Source organism: Cyprinodon tularosa, unplaced genomic scaffold (assembly GCF_016077235.1).
Source record: "Cyprinodon tularosa strain WSP-4 unplaced genomic scaffold, ASM1607723v1 ctg1124, whole genome shotgun sequence".
Taxonomy (NCBI): Eukaryota; Metazoa; Chordata; class Actinopteri; order Cyprinodontiformes; family Cyprinodontidae; genus Cyprinodon; species Cyprinodon tularosa.
The window spans coordinates 358,858-379,354 of NW_024037921.1; the positions used below are offsets into that span (position 1 = coordinate 358,858).

The window sequence follows — 20,497 nt, forward strand, 5'->3', positions numbered from 1 at the left end:
AATGTCTATAATAGGAGCAGTCATTTCAGAGCAGGCGGGGGAGGTTGTTTTCTTGTAAATTGACTTCCTCATTCGCCCTGAGGGGAATTCACATTTCACACTTCGATCTGCACAGCAGTTAGTTCAGTAACAGAATAAAGAGTTTAGTTTATTAAAACTACAATCAAATGTTCTGATCCAGATCAGTGATCTATAGTTAGCTCTGATCAGCCATGTTTACCCTCCTGTGTGAGTGCTGAAGGTCTAGATTACAGCCTCTGTTGAAATCTGCTATGAGTAGAAGAAAAAAACCTGCTTCAGGATAAAGTTCCCTTTTCTGTTCTGGTTCTGGTATGTTAAAGAAACGTTGTTTTTATATTGGATCAGTGACGCTGAGAAATGTGATTCATTTAACCTTTAATGTCCTTAAAGGGAAAATTAGTTTTGCAGAGAAACCAAATGCAGCATTTATGGTCCAGTTAGAGTTCTAGTGTCTCTCTGGGCCATCAGGTCTCATTATTAATGAGACGGAACCTGGCAGGGATAAATGTGTGGTTTGGTCAGCTTGCTGTTTGATTTATTAAGATGCAGAAAATCTGTTTATAGAGCAGCACATGATTATAACTCACAGACTCTGTCCTGCAATCGTTTATTTATCCTAATAGCTCTACTTTCTCTGAAGATGAAACACCAACATGTGATCAACAGTAATTTCATCTCTCGAATGGAATTCAGGTTTTTCATGTCTTATAAGCTACTTGGAGTGTGGGACACTTCCTGACTGACTAATCGGCTACATTTTTTTACATTTTGTTTTTATATTAATAGGCTATATATAAATTTTTTATTTATTGCTTTTTAATTACATTTTTTATGTGTATGTATTAATTTATGTATTACATATATTTTTTATAATTAGCCAAATTACACCTTTTTTGGTTGTTAAAGAAAAAATAATGACGGACTAATTCATATTGTTACCTTGAAATGAAAATACTAATGTTTTACCTTTAAAATAACTTTTCATGATTCCATAAGTTTTCTATCCATTAAAGATATTTAACCATAAATGTCCTCTAATGATTCATTTAAACTTAGTAGATAGAAAAGCCCTAACCTGCGTTTTGGACATAAAACTTACCAGGGATCATCATTTTTCCAACTTTCCTCAGGCTGATGGCCTTCAGGACTGTTTCCTGGGAAAGATTAGCTGTTATTTTAACTTTTGATTAACGAAAATTTAACTTTCATGGTTCTAACAGTTTCCTCCATGATGAAATCAACTTTATTTCGTTTAAATCTCTTCATCCACGCTTCAGATAACAAAAAATACAGAGAATATCCAAGTTATTTATTCTGGATATAATGTAGGATTCCTTTGGTAGAAATTAAAGATAATTTTTCATCACTTTTTGTGAGCTGGAAGCAATAAATCCTGAAATTTCTTTTATGCTTAGCAGCTGGTGTTGATCAGCTACAAGTAATTTAATCAGTGAGAGCAGAGAAAGCTGCTGAGCTTAACATATAAGGGGCTGTATGTGAGCACAGCAGCTGGAGCAGCTTGTCAGAGTTTAATACCGGTATTTATCAGACACGTATTGAATGAGCGTGTCAGATTTTAACACTGCACCTTTGTCTCACTGCGTGTTCAGAAAGGAAACTGTTCTGAAGCTGGCGACACAAAATGGAGGCTAGCAGGTCTTCCTGGTTCTGCATATCGCCCTAAATCCTCTACTGGTTCTTAGTCCTGGACTATCCCTGCTCATTTCCCCCTGAGAACAACTAGTCCTGCATCAAACTCTGTAGAGGTGACAACATTAGCTAAAAAAAGAAAAAGTATTAGAACCAGTACTCTGTGTTTCTATATGGAAAGAATAAATGGCTGGACTGATTTTATCTGGTGTGTATTTATAAGCAGGGCAATCAACTCAACCTCTTCATCATTCTGCACTAGTGACCATGAATAAAGTGAACATGCTGTTGATTGATGGGAACAGTGGTTTGTACTGGAGACACGTTCCTGGAAAGTAAAACACTACAGTGCTTCTGTAATAAATGATAGTTGAAAAGTTTCCATGCAAATTTAAAGTATCTGCTGTCTGAACCTATACTAGAAAGGATAAAATAAAATTAATGTTCAAACGCTGCTGGATGAGGAAATGACCTCTCCTTACATCTAAAGCAAAGTCAGACTGATTAATCAGCCAGTGGATATTTACCAGTTTTCTCCAGTCTTTATCAGCCAATATGTAAATGTGTTCATTGATTCATCAGTGCATCCAGCAGCCATGCCTTTAGATCACTGGAAGCACATTTATCACACCTCCTCCTCCTTTAAACATCAGATTATTTTGTTTTGATGATAAAGGCTCCATTTTAACTGACACTACAACACTCATGGTTTTGGTCTGTGGGAAGAAGCTGCAGTAGATCCAGGGAGAACTTGCATGCATGGTTAATATGGTATAATGCTTGTAGCAAGCTAACAACATTCTACAAGCTAACAGAGCTGTACCTCTCTGCAGCCGCTTGGCCATCTGACATCATTTCTGTCAGAGAATAAAACACCACAGAAGGTCCCCATTAAGGCTTGAAGCACCTACAGGTTCTACTGGTTCTTTCCTAGAGATCAATAAACAGCATTTAGAGACTGATTGACATGAAGCTTCCCTTTGAAATAAGCTGTAAATAAAAGTCAAAATCAACAGAGGTCAGAAAGGGAGCAAAACACTTTATTAGTTATACATGTAAAACTGTGGAACACAAATCAAAAGCTAAAGCTTAGAAAAAAAAAAAACAATTCATGTAAAAAAAAAAGTGCTTTACATTAAGAGTAAAAACAAATATTTTTGTGTCCAGTTGAGGCCAGTTAGAAATAAATAAAAAGGCCAGCAGTAGTTAAGAGCTTTCTAGAACAGAACCAGCCTGCAGATAAAGTTTATAATGAAACTTTGCAGTGAAAGCAGAGAGCAAAGGTTCACCATGCAGACTAATTAATAAGCTTCACTATATATAAAAGCTTCATTCAGGATATAATCAATCATTGACCATTTCATTAATTCTGTTCTTTCCCTCGTTCTTCTGTATTTCTTTTATTATCTTGAAATGATTCAACTGTTTTACAACAGAATGAACAAATTCAAACCACAGATTTTCTCCTCAGCGTTAAGATAATGATGGTGAAGATTATATGAAGATTATAGTATCTGTTGGATTCTGCTCCTCAGTAAACGCATTTATCCAGGCTTAGCATAAGGACAGCTGGGTCTGCTTTCTCCCTAACGGCTGCGTTACCATGAGGTGAAGAAGAACATTATGGGATGCTGGGATCTGCTGCTGTTGGTTGGATCTGAAGAGGCTTCTCAGCTTCTTTATCAGGAGGAGGAGGAGAGGATCTCTGCTTCTTCTTCACAACAAACGCAGCAAAAACAGCAACAACCAGAGCAAAAAAAGCCAGCGCAACAATCAGTCCAATGTTTCCTGTAGAATAAAACCAGGAGTTAGTCTGATCCATCAGGTAGAACATCATTGATCAACATCATCTTCTGCTCTCAGACAGCTGATTCTATAAAGCCTGATCAACAGTCTTTAATAAAACATCTGATCTGAGATGTTTCTACCAGGAAGAACCAGGAAGCTGCTGGAGGAGCTGATGCAGAGACAGACGGACTCACCTGGAGGAGGACGAACATCAGGGAGAGGAGGAGGAACATCCAGGTAGATGGTGCTGATAGGTTCAATGGATCTCTTGCTGCGGTTTGATGCTTTCTCAACATAACACTCATATCTTCCTTCATCTTCAGCCGTCACATTCTTCAGAACCAGAGACGCGTTTCCTTTCTGTAGGTCCTTAAACTCTACTCTACCCATATAGCGGTCTGGTGTATCACTTTTACTTATTTTCTTTTCTTTGAAAACAAGAATAAATTCTGTGTTTCCTCCGTTTGGTCGGTTCCATTCCACCAGTTTAAAGGGAAAGCGTTCCTTAGCCTCACATGGCAGAGTAACATCTTCTCCAATCACAGCAGGGATTATTTCATCTGAGGAGAGAAAGGACAGAGCAGATTATCAGAGAGGAACTGCTAGAGATGAACTGGTAGATCTTGAACAGTCTGGATAATTAATGTAATTTAACGCTACCCTTTTGAAACCGTGCAGAGAACGGTGCGAGCACGGTAACAAAGATAACTGTTGAGTGTAAGCGGCACGTAAACTGACCGGACTGCAGGAGACACAACCGAACTAAGCTAACCTAGTAGTTGATCAGTAGGGCTCGGTGCGGGTCAGTTCTGGCTCGGTTCTCTGATAACAAGCAGTGAGCAGAAGGCGCCTCTCCTTACAGTCAGCTTCCAGTAGTGGAGGCTTCTGCTGCTCCTGTGTTCAACGCCAGAGAGCAGCTTTGCTATATTAGCTGTGATCAGCGGGTAGAAAGTAGTTAGAATCTATGTTGAAGTGAGAAAGTCCTCCTGAAAACATGGTCTGTGCAGTCAGTTCATCCAGATTACCATCCTGCCTTCAAAGATTATTTCTCTGTGGGAGCCGCTCAGACCCCCACATACCGGCGCTGCGCTGTCACTGGGAATCCCCAGCAGCAGCTGCCTCAGGCCCGGGGGCCTCTTGGGGGTTTTCCCCTACTGTTCACGGCGGCTGGAAGTAGATGTTAGCAGTTTTTATGTCCGTAATCCAAACTGCAGGCAGCAGGATAATAACATCAAACATGTTTTGCCAGCAGGTTTCTACATTTGAAGTTAATTTAGGCGTTAATAAACTGTTTCAGAGGAGTGATGATAGCGCTCTGCATCTGACTCCCTGCCAGCTCCCAGATCAGCTTCTCTGATTGGTCGATGAGGCGCCTCGTCCAGCAGCTAAAGTTCCATGTTTCTAATCCAACGCCACCAACAAAATCAGCTGAATGTGATTCCAGAAAGTAAAAGGAACTGACTTCATGTGTCAAAGAGCATTAGCAGACCTGACAAACAACAAGGAATTACAGCAGGCAAGCATGAGGGTGCCATCTACTGGCCTGGAGGATTAAAATAGTCACTAACACTAGTAACACAGCATATTGGCCAACAGTAAATAATCATCATGAAACAACTGGATCCTCCTCTAGTGGTGCGTTCAGACTGAAACCAGTGTCTGCAGTGATTGAAGCAGCACCTCAGATGCAGAGTGTTTACACCCTGGACCCCATAATCATACAAGAGGAGCCTTAGCTGCAGGAAGCGGAATCCCTACAGACATGGGAAAAACAACTCAGCAAGAGGTTCGGCTGTTTGACAACACCTCATCTCCATTTAGTAGCAGAGGTGAGAGCGGCGCAGTGCATGCCGTAACTGCATAGCTGGCCACTTCCACGCGCTGTTTGTGTGGGAAAATGATGTACATCCTCCACCATTGAAGCAGACATGGAGCTTCATCAGTGTCTCCACCCTCGGAGATGTTATGCAAAACAAAAACTTTATATCCAGACAGGAGTCCAGCACTAATGTCTGCTGGATGATGACATTATTAGCTGAAATGAAAATGATTCAATCTTGAAAAAATAGATCATTTAATTCCATTCTGACCTTAATGGGGGGAAAGTTGATCTCTGGATGACCTAAATAAAATCTTTTGAAAAAACAGTAGCAAAGATCTTATCTTCAATTCATTTATTTCATTTTTAGAAATGACCTTTTAAAATGCACAAACCTGCACTAAAGAAACAATAGTAATTTAAATATTAAAGTAATTTATAGGGATGCACGATATAATCAGCCCCCTATCGGTATCGGCCTTAAAACTGAATATCGGACACCCCACCGATATTTAACCCGATATTTGATCAGCTTCTGAGTTTCTGAAGTCTAAAAAAAAAAAATAAATACTACTTCTTCTTCCTCAAAAACTTCTTTTTTACAGACTTAAAAACTTCTAAAGACGAGGGAAAAAATATTGATACATTAAAATATCCCAATATCTTCATATGCTGATATATTGCCATTTAAAAACACCATATCAATCTCTTTTACTAATGAAATATTGCTATATGTCATCGTTATGCTACGAAATCCCCCGAAAATTCACAAAATGTTACCATATTTTTATATGTTGATATATTGACGCGGTATCGATCTATTTTACTAACAAAATCTCACAAGAATTTGCTAAATATCACGAGAGTTTGTAACAGAACGATGAAATTTCACGAGATCTGAAAGTAAAATAGATCGATACCGCGTTTTTAAAAATCTATTTGATATCAGCATATGAAAATATATTTGAGTATATTATTTATCAAAGTGTCAGAAATGGATAACAAAACTGCTATTTTCAATGACTACTTATTTTTGTCCAGCTTTAACATCGGTATCGATATCGGTTATCGGCTACATGAGTTTTAAAATATCGGCATATCGGATATCGGCCAAAATCCCAATATCGTGCATCACTAGTAATTTCCCTCTGGGATTATTAAAGTATTTCTGATTCTGATAACCATTCAGCCTATTTGCTGTGGAGTTTTTCATGTCATTCGTGTGTCAGTTTCACGCTCCTCCTATTTGATGGGGGCTCACTGAAAGGTTTGGTCTGAACCTTCATGTGGATCAGTAACAATTTAGCCAACAAAAATAAAGGCAATGACTCACAGCTAATAGTCCAGCTTCATGCCTCCTTTTGTAACTTGCTCTCTTTCACTTCATCTTTTTATTAACTTTGTAAACATCTATAGACATATTTCTCTCCCTGACCCCTATAAGTGTCTCTTCCACATTTAGACTCCCACCATCATAATGGAAACAGCTGCAGAGTCACTGAACTCAAATATTTTGTGTTGTATCCCTGGGTGGGGTGGGTGTAGGGTTGCCAACTACAGGAAAAAAAGGGACCCCTCATGGGCGTGCCAGAGGACCTGATTGCCTTCACCCCTGCTGGCATGGCGATTTTCTTTCAGCCCCCCTTGGTGTGTAAAATTATTTTTTTTTTACTATTTGATCCCTGGTGTCTCTAATGCCACGTTTCTGACTATGGAGCTGCCAATCACCAGAGTGGGCTTCTCAGTGGGTGTGTCACTAAGTCGGGAAAATCGTTAGAAACGTGAACGGGTTGGTGGTGACCAGTGGGCAGAGATCCACGACTACGCTTTCTGCGTACAGTTACCCAATCGCCTGGCTGCTCAGGCACTTTTGGAGGACAGCTACGTGGGGGGCCTACTTTAACTCCTGGATGTTCAACAGCCTGAAGCCTGGATTCTAACTCTGACACCCTCGCCTCCAAAGCTACAAAAATACTACACTTATTACACATCCCATTATCACTAAAGGAGGCAGAGGAATAACTGAACATCTGACACAGAGAGCAGGAGAGAGGAGAGGAAGGAGGAAGAGTTGGAAGTTGGAGATGGAAAAGAGTCAAGGGACAGAGAAAGAGAAGCCATAGGGATGCTAAGCTAGCACTAGCCTAGGCTAGCTACTCCTTACTACCAGAAATAAAACCGTGTGAAAATAACAAGTGCTCAGTAGACTACGGTAAGACTTGAGGTGATGGGCTCTGTGTTTAAATCAACAACAGCTGGTGTAAAAATGCTAGACTAGTCATCAGCTTCTGCTCTCCAGACATGGAGTTTCTGACAGTTAACTGCAGACCGTTCTATCTGCCCAGAGAGTTCAGTGTGGTTAGCATCACTGCTGTTTATGTGCCTCCCAGCTAACACTAAAGAGGCCATGTAGACTCTATACCAGGCTATCTCTGAGCTCCAATCTGCACACAGAGGGCGTTTTCATCATTGCTGGGGATTTTAACCAGGCTAACTTGAAGACTGTTCTCCCTCATTTTTACCAACATGTGGACTTATCCCTGCATATAACCCCCAGCTGATCAGGGCTAAACCAACAGTTAAAGAGGTCAGAGTGTGGTCTGAGGGCGCCATGGAAACACTCCAAGACTGTTTTGAATGCTCTGACTGGAACATCTTCAAGGCTGCAACAACATATGACAACTTGTTAAATATTGATGTAGGGCTTTAACAACGAATTGATAAAATCGATAAAAATTGACTTTTAAAAGCGTTGGCAACGAATTTCATCATCTATTAGTTGTGTCACGTGATTAATGCGTCATCCGCCGCCGCCGTCATCACATCCACTTGACTGAAACAGGGGAAGAAGAAAAAATACGGCAGAGCGAGCCAGCGCCGCAGTTGCAGTGTTGCCAACTCAGCGACTTTTCAGACCCCTCTAGCGACTATTTTTCAAAAAAGCGGCTACCGACAAATCTGGCAACTTTTTACGGTGTCACTGGCGGCTTTTGGAGACTCTTACGTGAAAGCATGTATCGTTCCTACTCTTGTCCTCCAGCGGCAGCTGCTGCCGTGGGGCGCCTCCCCCATCCCAACCCGTTCTCCGGCTCCCGCAGGAGTCCCTCTCAGCGCTGCAGTCAGAGCCGCAGGATGTTTACCCTCAGCGTCCAGACTGCAAATGAAGCGCCGGGATTGACGGCGCAAATTGATCACAATAATTAAAATAGCCTGCGCTTTGTAAACCGAAAAAAGTCGTAATATCCAACTTTTGTCAAAACAAATAAACATGGCACGGAACCACCATGTTTGTTTGGTTTTAAAGTGGGGAAACGTAACGTTAGTTTCTCAGGTAGCTCATCTGATGCTTTCCTTACCGTGTTAGTAGGTTACAGACAGTGATAAGGTTGGCTACTTATTATACTTTTAATTTCATTTGAATTAGCTTAAGCAGCGTTTATATTTTCTTTATAAATAAATTAACTTGCAAATTATGAGGGCAAGGCTTTTAAAGTTTAAATCTTCTGGCAAAGATAAAGTAAAGAAGATCCTGCAATTTATGGAAGTAAAGCAGAATAAAATCCAGCAAGATCAGTAATATGTCAATTAATTATCTGCCACATTCCCATGTAAATATCTGTCTTTGGAGGATGTGTTTTTTAGCACCCCTAGTTCTCTCATTTTTATTCCAAATACAATTTATAATTTGAATCACAGGTTATTTTTATCTCTATGGTTCAGTATTTTCTCAAGCAGCAACTTTAACTGCTATACTTTCCTGTCTTAAAAGGCAGAATTCTTCTAGTCTAAAAAAAACTCATTTGTTGAAATGGGGGGGCCTATTGTTTGAGCCCCTTAGGGGCTTTTAAAACAAAAATGTCTTTTTTTACACTTTATGAAACAAAGTAGCCTATATTTTGTGGATGTACAGCTACATTTCTCATGTAAGTTTGCATAGTTTTAACACAAACATTTATTTTTCATATTGCACCAGTACAGTTAATGAGCAACCTGTACTTGTGTGCTTGTTTGTTCTGTCTAAAATGTTTATTTTGGAATAAAGAGGTTAATATAAAAAATATTTTTTGTCTGATTCATCGATTAATCGAAAAAATAATCGGCTGATTAATCGATTTTTAAAATAATCGTTAGTTGCAGCCCTATATTGATGAGTATGCCATGACTGTGTCAGCCTACATTAAGAAATGCATTGAGGACGTCAGCATCAAAAAGAACATCACCACCCGGGCCAACCAACCACCCTGGATAAATGGAGAGGTTCGGAAATCACTAAAAGCACAGAACTCAGCTTTCAAGTCTGGTGATAAAGAGAACAGCGTCTGCCAACTGAAACCGTGCCATCAGATCAGCGAAGCAGAACCACAGCCAGAAGATCCTAATCCTAATCTTTCATATTGGACATATGTGGGAATGTTTGTGTCGATTGTGAAAATTGAAGTGTTTAGCTTTATTGAGATAATTGAAGTTAAAGATGCTATTATTGGAGGCAAAAAATTTCATGAATTTTCCAAATAAGTTTCCTCTAGAACCACTGCTCCAATCCCGCCGATATTTTAGGGATTGAATATTTGTAGAACCCTCAACAGATCTACCAAGTTTGAAGTGTGTGGCTTTATTACTTTTAGAGATAATTGGAGTCAAAGATGCTATGAGAGGCTAAATGTCCATTTTTTCATGTATTACCCAGCTTCAAAAGTCGATTACTCACTAACTGCAGGATGCCCGCTTGTGGACATTTTTTTCAAAGGAGTTGAACTATTTTACTTAATAAAAACCATAATAAAAAGTATTAGCCAAGCTGCTGGAATGGAACTCACTTTCTAGCCATTTTCTGAGAGCTAGCTTATGGCCTATATCTGACATAGCATAGCTGTTAGCCAATCATCTGTTAGACAAGACAGTCAATTAATTTTTATTACATTCTATGATTGGATATTTTTGCTGCAGCCCAGCAAAAATTGAAATAAATCTGCTATTGAAGCCTTGTGCCTAATAAAGGACGACAAATACGCATCCGGCTGCAATGAAACAATGAAACTCTGGAGTGTAGAGCTACCCTAATATCACCCCTGGTCATGAATAAAACATGAAATCTCTATTCCACAGTGAAAATGTGAAGAGATTTAAGACACTTCTGTTTTCTTTTTGCTGTGTTTTAACATAAAAAAAAAAATCTAAATAGCTGTCCTTCTTTGTTCTTTTATTCTCCAGTTCTGTACAGGTGATGTAGAATCTGAAGCTGTAGTTCTATGTGTCAATATCAGTTGTTCAAAAAATTTAAAGGTTTTTGAAATTAACTCTGAAAATTATACAAAAATGTACGGATTTTCAAAAAAATTAAGTGGTACTTTTCAATACTAGAAGCGGTTTATGTCTGTCGAATATCCAACGTAAAACTAACTTCACCGCGGTAGCCTGCATAAAGCCATTTTTAGCCCAGTTCACTAAAGTGAGCTCAATCTGCTTTAACTCCACCCACCTATGTCAGCAACGAGCAAAACTGTAAAGAGAAAATGTTGCAAGAGAACCTGAGGAACTTCAACAACCTGCAGAGTTTCTGCAATGTTTCCGGTCATTAACCGAAAACAACAAAACAACTATGTTAAATAACTTGTATTTTCAAGTTTAATTCACATACGCCACATTACAAAACAATAAAATCAAATTTCAAGGAGTCTTTCTTCTGCCTGTTTTAGTGATTTTAATTTCACTTAAACCAAGAGGCCTTCATGAACATGTTTCTCAGCAGGAAATGAACTCTAACCGAGAGCTAAAAACACAAAGACTATGTAAACATTTAGACACTCACCTTCTCCAGATACCATGCCAGCCAGGCACAGACCCACGATGAACACAGAAACACGATCCATGGCTTAGATATTCACGAAATGTCAAGAGAAATAGAGCTTCTTCTGCTCGATGTTTACAGGGCGACGTCGAGACTCAGTTTCCTGTCTGTTTTTCCACTGCTGCGTAGTCTGGTTGCAACACCACACCCAAATGAGGAAGACAGAATGGGGCGTGTCTGTTAGACGTGAAGCTCTCTAAATCATCAAAAATACAAGGTTTTAAAAAGTGAAAACAATGTGAAGCTTTATATATTTAATAGTTTGTATTAGCTGTGAATACATTTTTAATAATAAACACTATACAATCAAAGTAACAACTGCCTTTACAGTTCTGCTAGAACTACTTATCTTTAATGCTTAAATTAATTTAAGTAAGTAAGTAAGTATCCAGCTAGAGGAAGTGGAAGCTTTCACCAAACACATCAACTCTGTTGACCGTAACATCAAATTCACCAGAGAGGATGCCAAGGACAACAAACTACCCTTTCTGGACTGCTTGGTGAGCATGGAAGGAGACGGAAGCCTAAACATTGAAGTGTATAGGAAACCTACTCACACAGACCAGTATCTTCTTTTTGACTCACACCACCCACTGGAACACAAACTCTCAGTCATCAGAACCTTAAAACACCGGGCAGAACATGTCCCTGCTAAAACAGATGGGAAGCAAAAAGAACAGAAACACATCAAAGATGCTCTCCGAAACTGTGGATATCCAAACTGGGCTTTTATCAAATCAGCAAGGAAATCCAAAAGACTCGCAACAGAAGACAGCGATGGGAAAATTAAACGCAAAAACATCACAATCCCTTATGTTGCTGGAGTGTCTGAAAAGCTCAAGAGGATTTTCTCCAAACACAAGATCCCAGTACATTTCAAGCCAAACCAAACCCTTAAACAGAGGCTAGTGCATCCTAAAGATAAAACCCCCAGACCGAATCTGAGCGGAGTGGTATATGCTGTTCAGTGCAGCGAGGAATGCTCTGATCTTTATATTGGAGAAACCAAACAACCGCTCCACAGACGCATGGCCCAACACAGAAGAGCGGCCGCCTCTGGACAAGACTCCGCAGTACACCTACACCTTGTGGACAAAGGACATTCTTTTGAGGACCAGAATGTCCATATTCTGGATAAAGAAAATAGGTGGTTTGAGAGGGGCGTGAAGGAAGCCATCTATGTTAAGAGAGAAAAACCAACTTTAAACAGAGGTGGTGGACTCAGATTCCAGCTTCCAAAAACATACAATTCAATCATAGACATGATCCCTTCCAGATATCACCAAACCCCCCACCCCATCACAGAGGAACGAGGGACCTACCCGCTCCAGCCGGTGAACAATACCTCCTTAACGACCGACCCTTAACAATCATAGACAGGTTTCAGGTATTACAGGAGACAATCCCCCCCTTAACGGCAATCCCCCCTTTAACGACTGACCCCTAGAATCATAGACAGGTTCAGATATTACAGGCTAACGATGGAACTAAACGACCCATTCATCGGTTACCATTTGCATGTTTCCAAGCAATACAAGGCCTTGTCTATATAAGACTCAAACTCACTGCAGATCCAGACATTTGAATTGAGAAAGCTTCCTGGAGAGGTGGAGAAACGTCTTCAAATCTTGAAAACCAAGTCCAGTGGATATTTTTTGAATTTTTACGGAAAGTAAGTAAGTAATTTTTTAAGTAGTTTTGTTCATTTTAGTTTTTGTAATTTTGTTTTAGCAGAATAAAAGTGATAAGATCCTTCAATCTAAATATATTAATGTATTGTTGGTAAAATGTTTAAAGAATTTGTTTAAATTAGTTTAATTTGCTGAGTAAATACCAAAAGGCACTATTATGTTAAACTTAAAAAAAAATAATGGTGGAGATAATATGAGGAAGCAAAATGGTGGATTCATCGGAGTAAAATTAAGCCTCTCTGTGATGGGATATTAAGTTCAATGCCCATCCAGGTACAACACCAATTAATGTTGTGATTTGATGTTCAATGCTCATCCGGGTAGGATACCACATTAATGTTGTGGATTTATATTGTATTCTATTCCCCACCAGCTGGGAATTTATATTTCAGATACTTTAAGGGTAGGGGTGGTAAATATCTTATTTAATCAGATATTATTTTGGCTGTTATACTGTTTATGAACACACACCCTACTAGCTGTGTGTTAGAACAATAGATGAAAGAGTGATTCGAGCTCTAATCATGGTCAAACAGTTTATTCTGCACATATATGGAATAAATTCATCACAACTTCTGTTTAAAATATAAGAGTTTATTAACAAAAATCATTCAGCTCCAAGTCAAACATATTTCAGTTTAAAACTCCTATCTAAGACTAGTGAAACTAAACTCAACTAAACTAGGCCTACTGTGTAGGGCTGGGCGATATAGAAAAAAAACTTATCGATAAAAAAGAAATGCATATTGATCGATATCGATAATTATTGAAAAGATTTGGAACCATATTTTATGTGCAGCTCTGCCTGGACTTTTAATGATATTGCTAACACAATCACAGACTTCCAATTAAATATTTATTTAACCAACTTTTTTAACCATAACAGAATTGTTTTAAAGAAAAATAACTTAAGAGACCTGAGTTATGTTATTAAATACTGACAAAGGATAAACTAAAGTGACCAGGAAAGTGATCAAAATAAATATAACAAATACATAAACAGAATCCCCTATTTGGGTGGGAATAGTACACCACCAGCTTGTGGTAATTAAAAGATTGTAGGACTAGGCTACCATGTAAACTCCACTCAACAAGAACAAAAACCCAAATCAACTCACCCTTTAGCCTAGCATTTCTATGGGGGATTTTTTCTCACCCCTATTCTTCTAGAGCGCTATTGGCACCTCATTATGGTTCAGCTTAGTTTCCTGCTTTAACCTGAGTTATTACTTTGAAGTTGCTGGCCCCTCAGCTTTTATCTCTCAATTGTTGGAACTACGTGGGAAACTGCCCCGAACTGAACATATATATATATATATTTTTTTTTATTATTATTATATATTTTTTTTTTTTCCGAAATTCCCGAAGATTCCTCGGAAGCGATGCAGATGCGCGCCGGGGCCTACACAGCTCGTACTCCTGCGGGTGTGAGCGGCTGAGATGATAAAAAAAAAGAAGTTGGTTGTGTTATCAGACTTGGTTTTCACTGGTTCCCTACACATTTTACAGATGACTGTGGTTTGTTTTTTGTCCGACTTGCCATGACCGAAATACTGCCAAACTGGCGAACTACAAAAACCCTTCTTTGGAACAATTTCCTCCGCCTCTCCTTGCTGCGACATCTTCATGTGCTCTGTGTTGTGGTTTGAGAGGGCGGCGCTTTGTGACGCCATGCCTGGGTCCGCGATTGTGATTGGTTGGGAGGAAGTAGTGACTAGCATAAACCTACATGCTAGGCTACAATGAGAAGGAAGGAAAACTGCGTTTCTTTATCGAACTTTTATCGATCCTCTTATTTTCTATTGCGCCACACGTCTATCGATCGATATATATCGTTAATGAATTATCGCCCAGCCCTACTACTATGTACAAAGAGGAAGGGGAAACATGGTTGAAAACCATATTACAGTTTAAGATGGATTTTTGTGTTTGAAAACCAAAGTTTGGAATATAATCAAATTAGCTTTACACTAATTTAGAGAAATTTAAATGTTTTCAGACCAATTCACAATGCAAATCCATGAGGTGAACAAAAGATTATTTAGTCAAATAATAATTTATTAAAAGATTTGCTTGATCAAGAACCAATAACCTTTAGCTAAATGATTCTTTACCCTTTTTGAAATAGCTAGCAGCGAACAGACATCAGGATTCCACTAAATGACTCTTGGTCATACTTGATAATGGAAATGTAATGAGCAGATGAGGAGCACATGAACACTAATGTTATATCAGTGTTTAACCCTTAGTGAATAAAGCCTGTCCAAGCCTCAGCAACAGCTCAACACATATTCCTGTAGCATAGCATAGCATGCAGTCCATTCTGTTAGCGTTGTCTTTACTCATCAGTAAACACATGATATGATCAAAATTATCAAAAGAAATTTTTTGTTCTGTCCCTAATTATGCCAGAAATGCAAACCTTTTTGTCCATTTTCACTTGGAAGGCTTGAATTTCATCCAGCTGCAGCTCAGCTGTCAGGCCAACAACCAGGGGTTCTTTGTCTCTTGGCAGAAAATCATCATATTTTTAACATTACTGTGGTTCCGTTTAAGATTAGAGTGAGGACCAACTCATCGAACTCGAGTCAAAGTACTTCAGGCAGCCAGAATCACCCAAGAGAATCCTGCTCCAGACCTGCCTTGTCAAAACTCTACCTTCACTGCACTCATTACAGTAAGATACTATTTCATTATAACAACCTTTTTTTATTTTAACAGAGTGGTGGAAATGGGCTTCCATTTCAAATTGTTTCAGTCCACCTGTACCGGTTTGACTGTACCGCCGGTCGTGCCTGCCTCCTGCTAGCACCCAGCTAAATAAAGCTGTTTACAACGGTAAGAAATGCAGTTTTTTTTTTTTATTTAAGTTGAGTCTGTAATTTAAGCTAGGACGGTATAAAGTAATAAAATTGGTATGATGAAAGTTACATAAGAAACATAGTTACATTAAAATAAATGACAGGTACATAAAAACTAAAAAAACATATCAAGTAAAACAATTACAGATCATTGAGGCTGCTTCAAATTCTTTCACTTTCAACTTAAAAGCATTTAAAGATAAAAACTCAGTCAATTTCCAGTTTCTTAGTAAAAAAAATTCCACGCACAAGGAGCTGCGTAGCTAAAGGCTTTCTTCCCAAGTTCTGTGCGGCAAAAGGAACAGTGAGCAACAGCTGATCGTTTGATCTCAGGGCAGAAGAAGCATTGCTTTTCTGTGTAAGTAAGGAACAAATCTGAGATGGTAGTAATCCAAGAAGGGCCTTGTAAATAAAATTGTACCAATGACACTGCCTTCTCATAGAGAGGGAAGGCCATCCCACCTGAGAGTACGGGTAACAGTGATGTCATGGCTCTACAGTTTGTGATAAATCTTAATGAAGCATGGGAAACAGAGTCCAACATTTGAAGACATGAAGAAGTAGCATTCTTATAAAAAAAGGTCACCATAATCTAAGAAGGATAAAAACGTTGCAGAGACAAGGCGTTTTTTTACTCCAAAAGAAAAACATGTCTTATTACGAAAGAGGAAGCCCACTTTAACTTTTAATTTCTTAAGAAGTTTATCAATAAAAGGTTTGAAGGTGAGGGTCTCATCAATTCCAAGGTATTTATATTCATGTACCACCTCAATGACATTCCCCTCCAGAGTGGACACTACTGGAAGGGTTTGAGGTGCCTTCCTATTATTTGAAAACAACATTAACTTTGTTTTGTCAGCATTAAGAAATAATTGAATTTTAATAAGCAAAGAGCATTTATTTTGAACCTGTCTAAAATATGACCAATCACTGGCAGAGTTACTTTGACTTGCCTTGTCCCATGCTTTATTATGCCCATGAATGCAATTTGCCAGATCTGGAGAAATGCACGGATTTTCTCGCCCCTTTACCCTGAATTTCTTCAAAGGTGCATGTTTATTTATTACTTGCCTGAATATGTCTCTGAAAAAAATCCAAACTAGCTCTACATCTGGAAGTGGATTTATATATTCCCAGTTCACCATAGACAAATCATAATGAAAGGCTTGTTCATTAAAATTTTTAAGATTCCTTCCGCAAACTATACGGGATTTGCGTTTTGGATTCCTAGTGCTTCTACCTGCAGCAACCACACAATGATCACTTAGGTCATTACAGACGACACCCAAGGAAGATAATCTATAAGGCACATTAGTTAAGATCAAGTCAACAAGGTAGATTTTTCTGGGCTTTTGGAATTAGGCCTGGTGGGAGAATTAAATAACTGGGTGATATGAATAGAATTACAAAAAAAAACTTTTGAACTCGTCAGAAGTTGCATTTAATAATAATAATACATTTTATTTGAAAGCGCCTTATCAAAACACCCAAGGACACTGTACAGGCTGATAAAACATTAAAAACAAGAAGCTAAAAAGTACAAGCATAAAGATGCCACAGAAAACAAAACAGCAGGAAGTAAAATAAAGCCAAAGGAAGAAAAGGAATAAAACAACAGTGGAGTGATGCGTAAGAACTAGATGGGATATGACTGTCTGAACAGGAAAGTTTTGAGTCTGGATTTGAAAAGAGGGAAGGAGTCCAGAGTACGGAGATCCGGAGGGACGGAGTTCCAGAGGTGGGGAGCAGAGCGACTAAATGCCCGGTTCCCCATTGTGACCAGACGGGCCGAGGGAACGGAGAGCTGGAAGGTGTGGGAGGATCGTAGGGAGCGGATGGGGGTTTTAACGTGAAGGAGATCTGAGATGTAAGATGGAGCCAAGCTGTGGAGGGCCTTGAATGTAGTTAGGAGGAGTTTGAAGATGATTCTTTGTTTGATGGGGAGCCAGTGGAGTTGTTGCAGGATGGGAGTGATATGATGAGAAATGGGGGTCCGAGTGATCAGGCGTGCTGCAGAGTTTTGGAGGAGCTGTAGTTTCTGGAGGGACTTGTTTGGAAGGCCAAAAAGAAGTGAATTACAGTAATGGATGCGTGAAGTGATGAGATTGTGAACAAGAATGGCGGTAGTTTGGGGAGTGAGGGAGGGACGGAGACGAGAGATGTTACGCAGATGGAAGTAGGCAGACGGGGTGATGTTGTTAATGTGGGACTGGAAGGAGAGGGTCCTGTCGAGGACGACACCCAGACTCTTAACCTGAGGGGAGGGGAGGACAGTTAAATCATTGATGGTAATCGAGAAGTTATTAGCTTTGGAGAGAGTGTGAGGTGTGCCTACTTGGAGGACTTCGGTTTTAGAGCTATTCAGTTTGAGGAAGTTGGATGAGAACCAAGAATGGATTTCTTGGAGACAGAGGGTGAGGGAGATTGGTGGGAGTGAGGCAGATGGTTGAGTAGAAAGGTAGAGCTGGGTGTCGTCCGCGTAGCAGTGGAATTTGATATGGTGCTTATGGAGGATGTAGCCAAGAGGGAGGATGTAGATAATAAACAGGAGGGGCCCCAGGACAGAACCTTGGGGCACACCAGAAGAAACGGGGAAGTAGATGGATTTATGAGATTTGAGTTGTATGAACTATGTCCTATCTGAGAGGTATGAAGTGAACCAGGTTAGAGGGGTGCGGCTGATACCGATGGATGATAGTCGACTGAGGAGAGTGGCATGGGAGATGGTGTTGAAGGCTGCTGTAAGGTCTAGGAGAATGAGGATGGAAAGTAGTCCAGAGTCAGAAGCCATAAGGAGGTCGTCAGAGATCTTGATGAGTGCGGTTTCAGTACTGTGCAGAGGACAGAAGCCAGATTGAAACTGTTCATAAATATTATTGGACATCAGGTGGTTGTGGAGTTGGGAGGCAACAGATTTTTCCAGAATTTTGGATATGAAGGGTAGATTGGATATGGGACGTACAGTAAGTTATTGAAGTCGGTGGGGTCCAGGCCAGGTTTTTTCAGAATTGGGGTGACTGTAGCGGTTATGAGTGCAGAGGGGACTGAACCAGAGCTTAAGGAAGAGTGGATGATTTTGGTGATGAGAGGAGCAAGTGAAGAACAGCAGGATTTAACCAGAGTGGACGGGAGAGGATCGAGCTGACATGTGGAAGGTTTGGATTTATGAATGGCTTGAACAGATGGAAGGTTAAAACTGGAGAGGGTGGTTGCAAAAGATGGGTATGGGGTAGCAGGGTTGCCTCCAGAAACTGCAGCTCCAGTTGAGGTCAGGTGTTTATGGATATCTGTGATTTTGGAGACGAAAAAGGACATGAGTTTATTGCAGAAGTCATCGGATTGCATATGATGGGGAAGGGAGTCGGGAGGTTTGGTGATGGAGGTGAGAAGGGAAAAGAGAGTTTTGGAGTTGTGACGGTTGGAGTGGATTAAGTTAGAGTAATATGCAGATTTGGCAGAGGAGAGGGAAGTCTTGTACAGTGCAATGTGATACTTGTACATATTTTTGTGAATGGTGAGTCCAGTTTTATTGGCAAGGCGTTCCAGCTGACGACCAAGAGATTTGAGGTGACGGAGAGCAGGAGTGAACCAGGGAGCTGAGTGAGTGAAGGAGACTGATCTAGATTTCAGAGGAGCATGGATGTCCAGGAGAGTATGGAGATTTTGATTGTAGTGGGAAACCAATTCTTTAGGTGAGCAGCAGGCAGATACACTGGGCATATTACTGATGTCAGAGGTCAAGGCGTCGATGTTGATGTCCTTTACATTCCGGAAGGAGATGATGCGAGGGAGGGTGATTTTAGACAGGGGGAGCTTAACGTTAAAAGTAATGAGCATGTGATCAGAAAAAGCAATGGTATGGGATTTACAGTCAGAGGGGGTGATGCCAGAGCAACAGACTAAATCTAGAATATGATTTTTACAGTGAGTTGGGAAGTTGATGTATTGATGTAGACCGAAGCTTTCCAGGAAGGATGAGAAGTCTCTGAAAAGAGAAGCAATGATATTATCCATGTGAATGTTGAAATCTCCCAAAATAATCAGATTATGGGAGAGGGTTGAGAGATGTGTGAGGAGCTGAGAAAAGTCAGTCAAAAAAATCCTTATTATATTTAGGAGGACGGTAGACGGTGGTGATAACTGTGGGAGAGGGTCCGGGCAGCAGTGAGGCGGAATATTCGAAAGAACAAAAAACAGGAGCAGCAGGAATTGGGACAACCTTCCAGCTCTCGCAATGAAAGAATGCGAGACCTCCGCCGCATCCAGAAGCACGAGGCAGGCGAACATAAACAAAGCCAGGTGGTGCAGACTCGTTAAGAGAGATAAAATCCTTAGGAAGCTGCCAGGTTTCTGTCAAACATAAAAAATCGAGATTATGATCCGCAATGGCGTCTCTGATTAAAAGCCCCTTATTACTGAGTGAGCGGATGTTCAAGAGACCGAAGCTGACGGTGGCAGAGTTGAGTTTGGAGGCGGGGTTAGCCACCCTGGGTAAGCTAGCCAGGGTAGCCAGATTAGCACCCGGCAAGCGTGACGAGAGCGGCGGCGCATGGTGAGCAGAGTCTGTATGGAGGGATCGGGGTTCCTATGAAAACGCTTACCACGCGATCCACGGTGGATGTATCTCCGGTTGGGCTGAAAGGTGATGTCGGAGGGGATGGAGCAACCATGTGGAGGCTGGAGGACGTCGACATGGCGTTGGAGCTTCAGAAGTTCGACAATGGAGTACTGGAACAGAGCGTCAGCTTGCAGTTGGGCAAGTGACACCAGAAGGCAGCCGAGTGTAAAGCACAACAGCGACCGGAGGATCCACATCATC

At 40.3% G+C, this 20,497-nt stretch overlaps 1 protein-coding gene across 1 annotated transcript; it reads right to left on the reverse strand.

Annotated features, from left to right (window-relative positions):
* Nucleotides 1-3,292: 3,292 nt before the first annotated feature.
* Nucleotides 3,293-11,148, reverse strand: LOC119793780 (sodium channel subunit beta-2-like). Its single transcript, XM_038301045.1, has 3 exons — nucleotides 11,088-11,148; nucleotides 3,654-4,019; nucleotides 3,293-3,459 (listed from the first exon to the last, which is right to left on the reverse strand). The coding sequence occupies exons 1-3, from the start codon at nucleotides 11,146-11,148 to the stop codon at nucleotides 3,293-3,295; spliced, it is 594 nt and encodes a 197-aa protein (XP_038156973.1).
* Between the last annotated feature and the right edge of the window lie 9,349 nt (nucleotides 11,149-20,497).

Bases quoted from the DNA above. Each gene is read 5' to 3' on its own strand.
- LOC119793780 (XM_038301045.1), bottom strand. From the start codon at position 11,148: ATGGATCGTGTTTCTGTGTTCATCGTGGGTCTGTGCCTGGCTGGCATG. The intron at 4,020-11,087 runs GTGAGTGTCTAA...TTCTCTCCTCAG, and splicing joins TGGCATGGTATCTGGAGAAG to ATGAAATAATCCCTGCTGTG. The intron at 3,460-3,653 runs GTGAGTCCGTCT...TTTATTCTACAG, and splicing joins TGATGTTCGTCCTCCTCCAG to GAAACATTGGACTGATTGTT.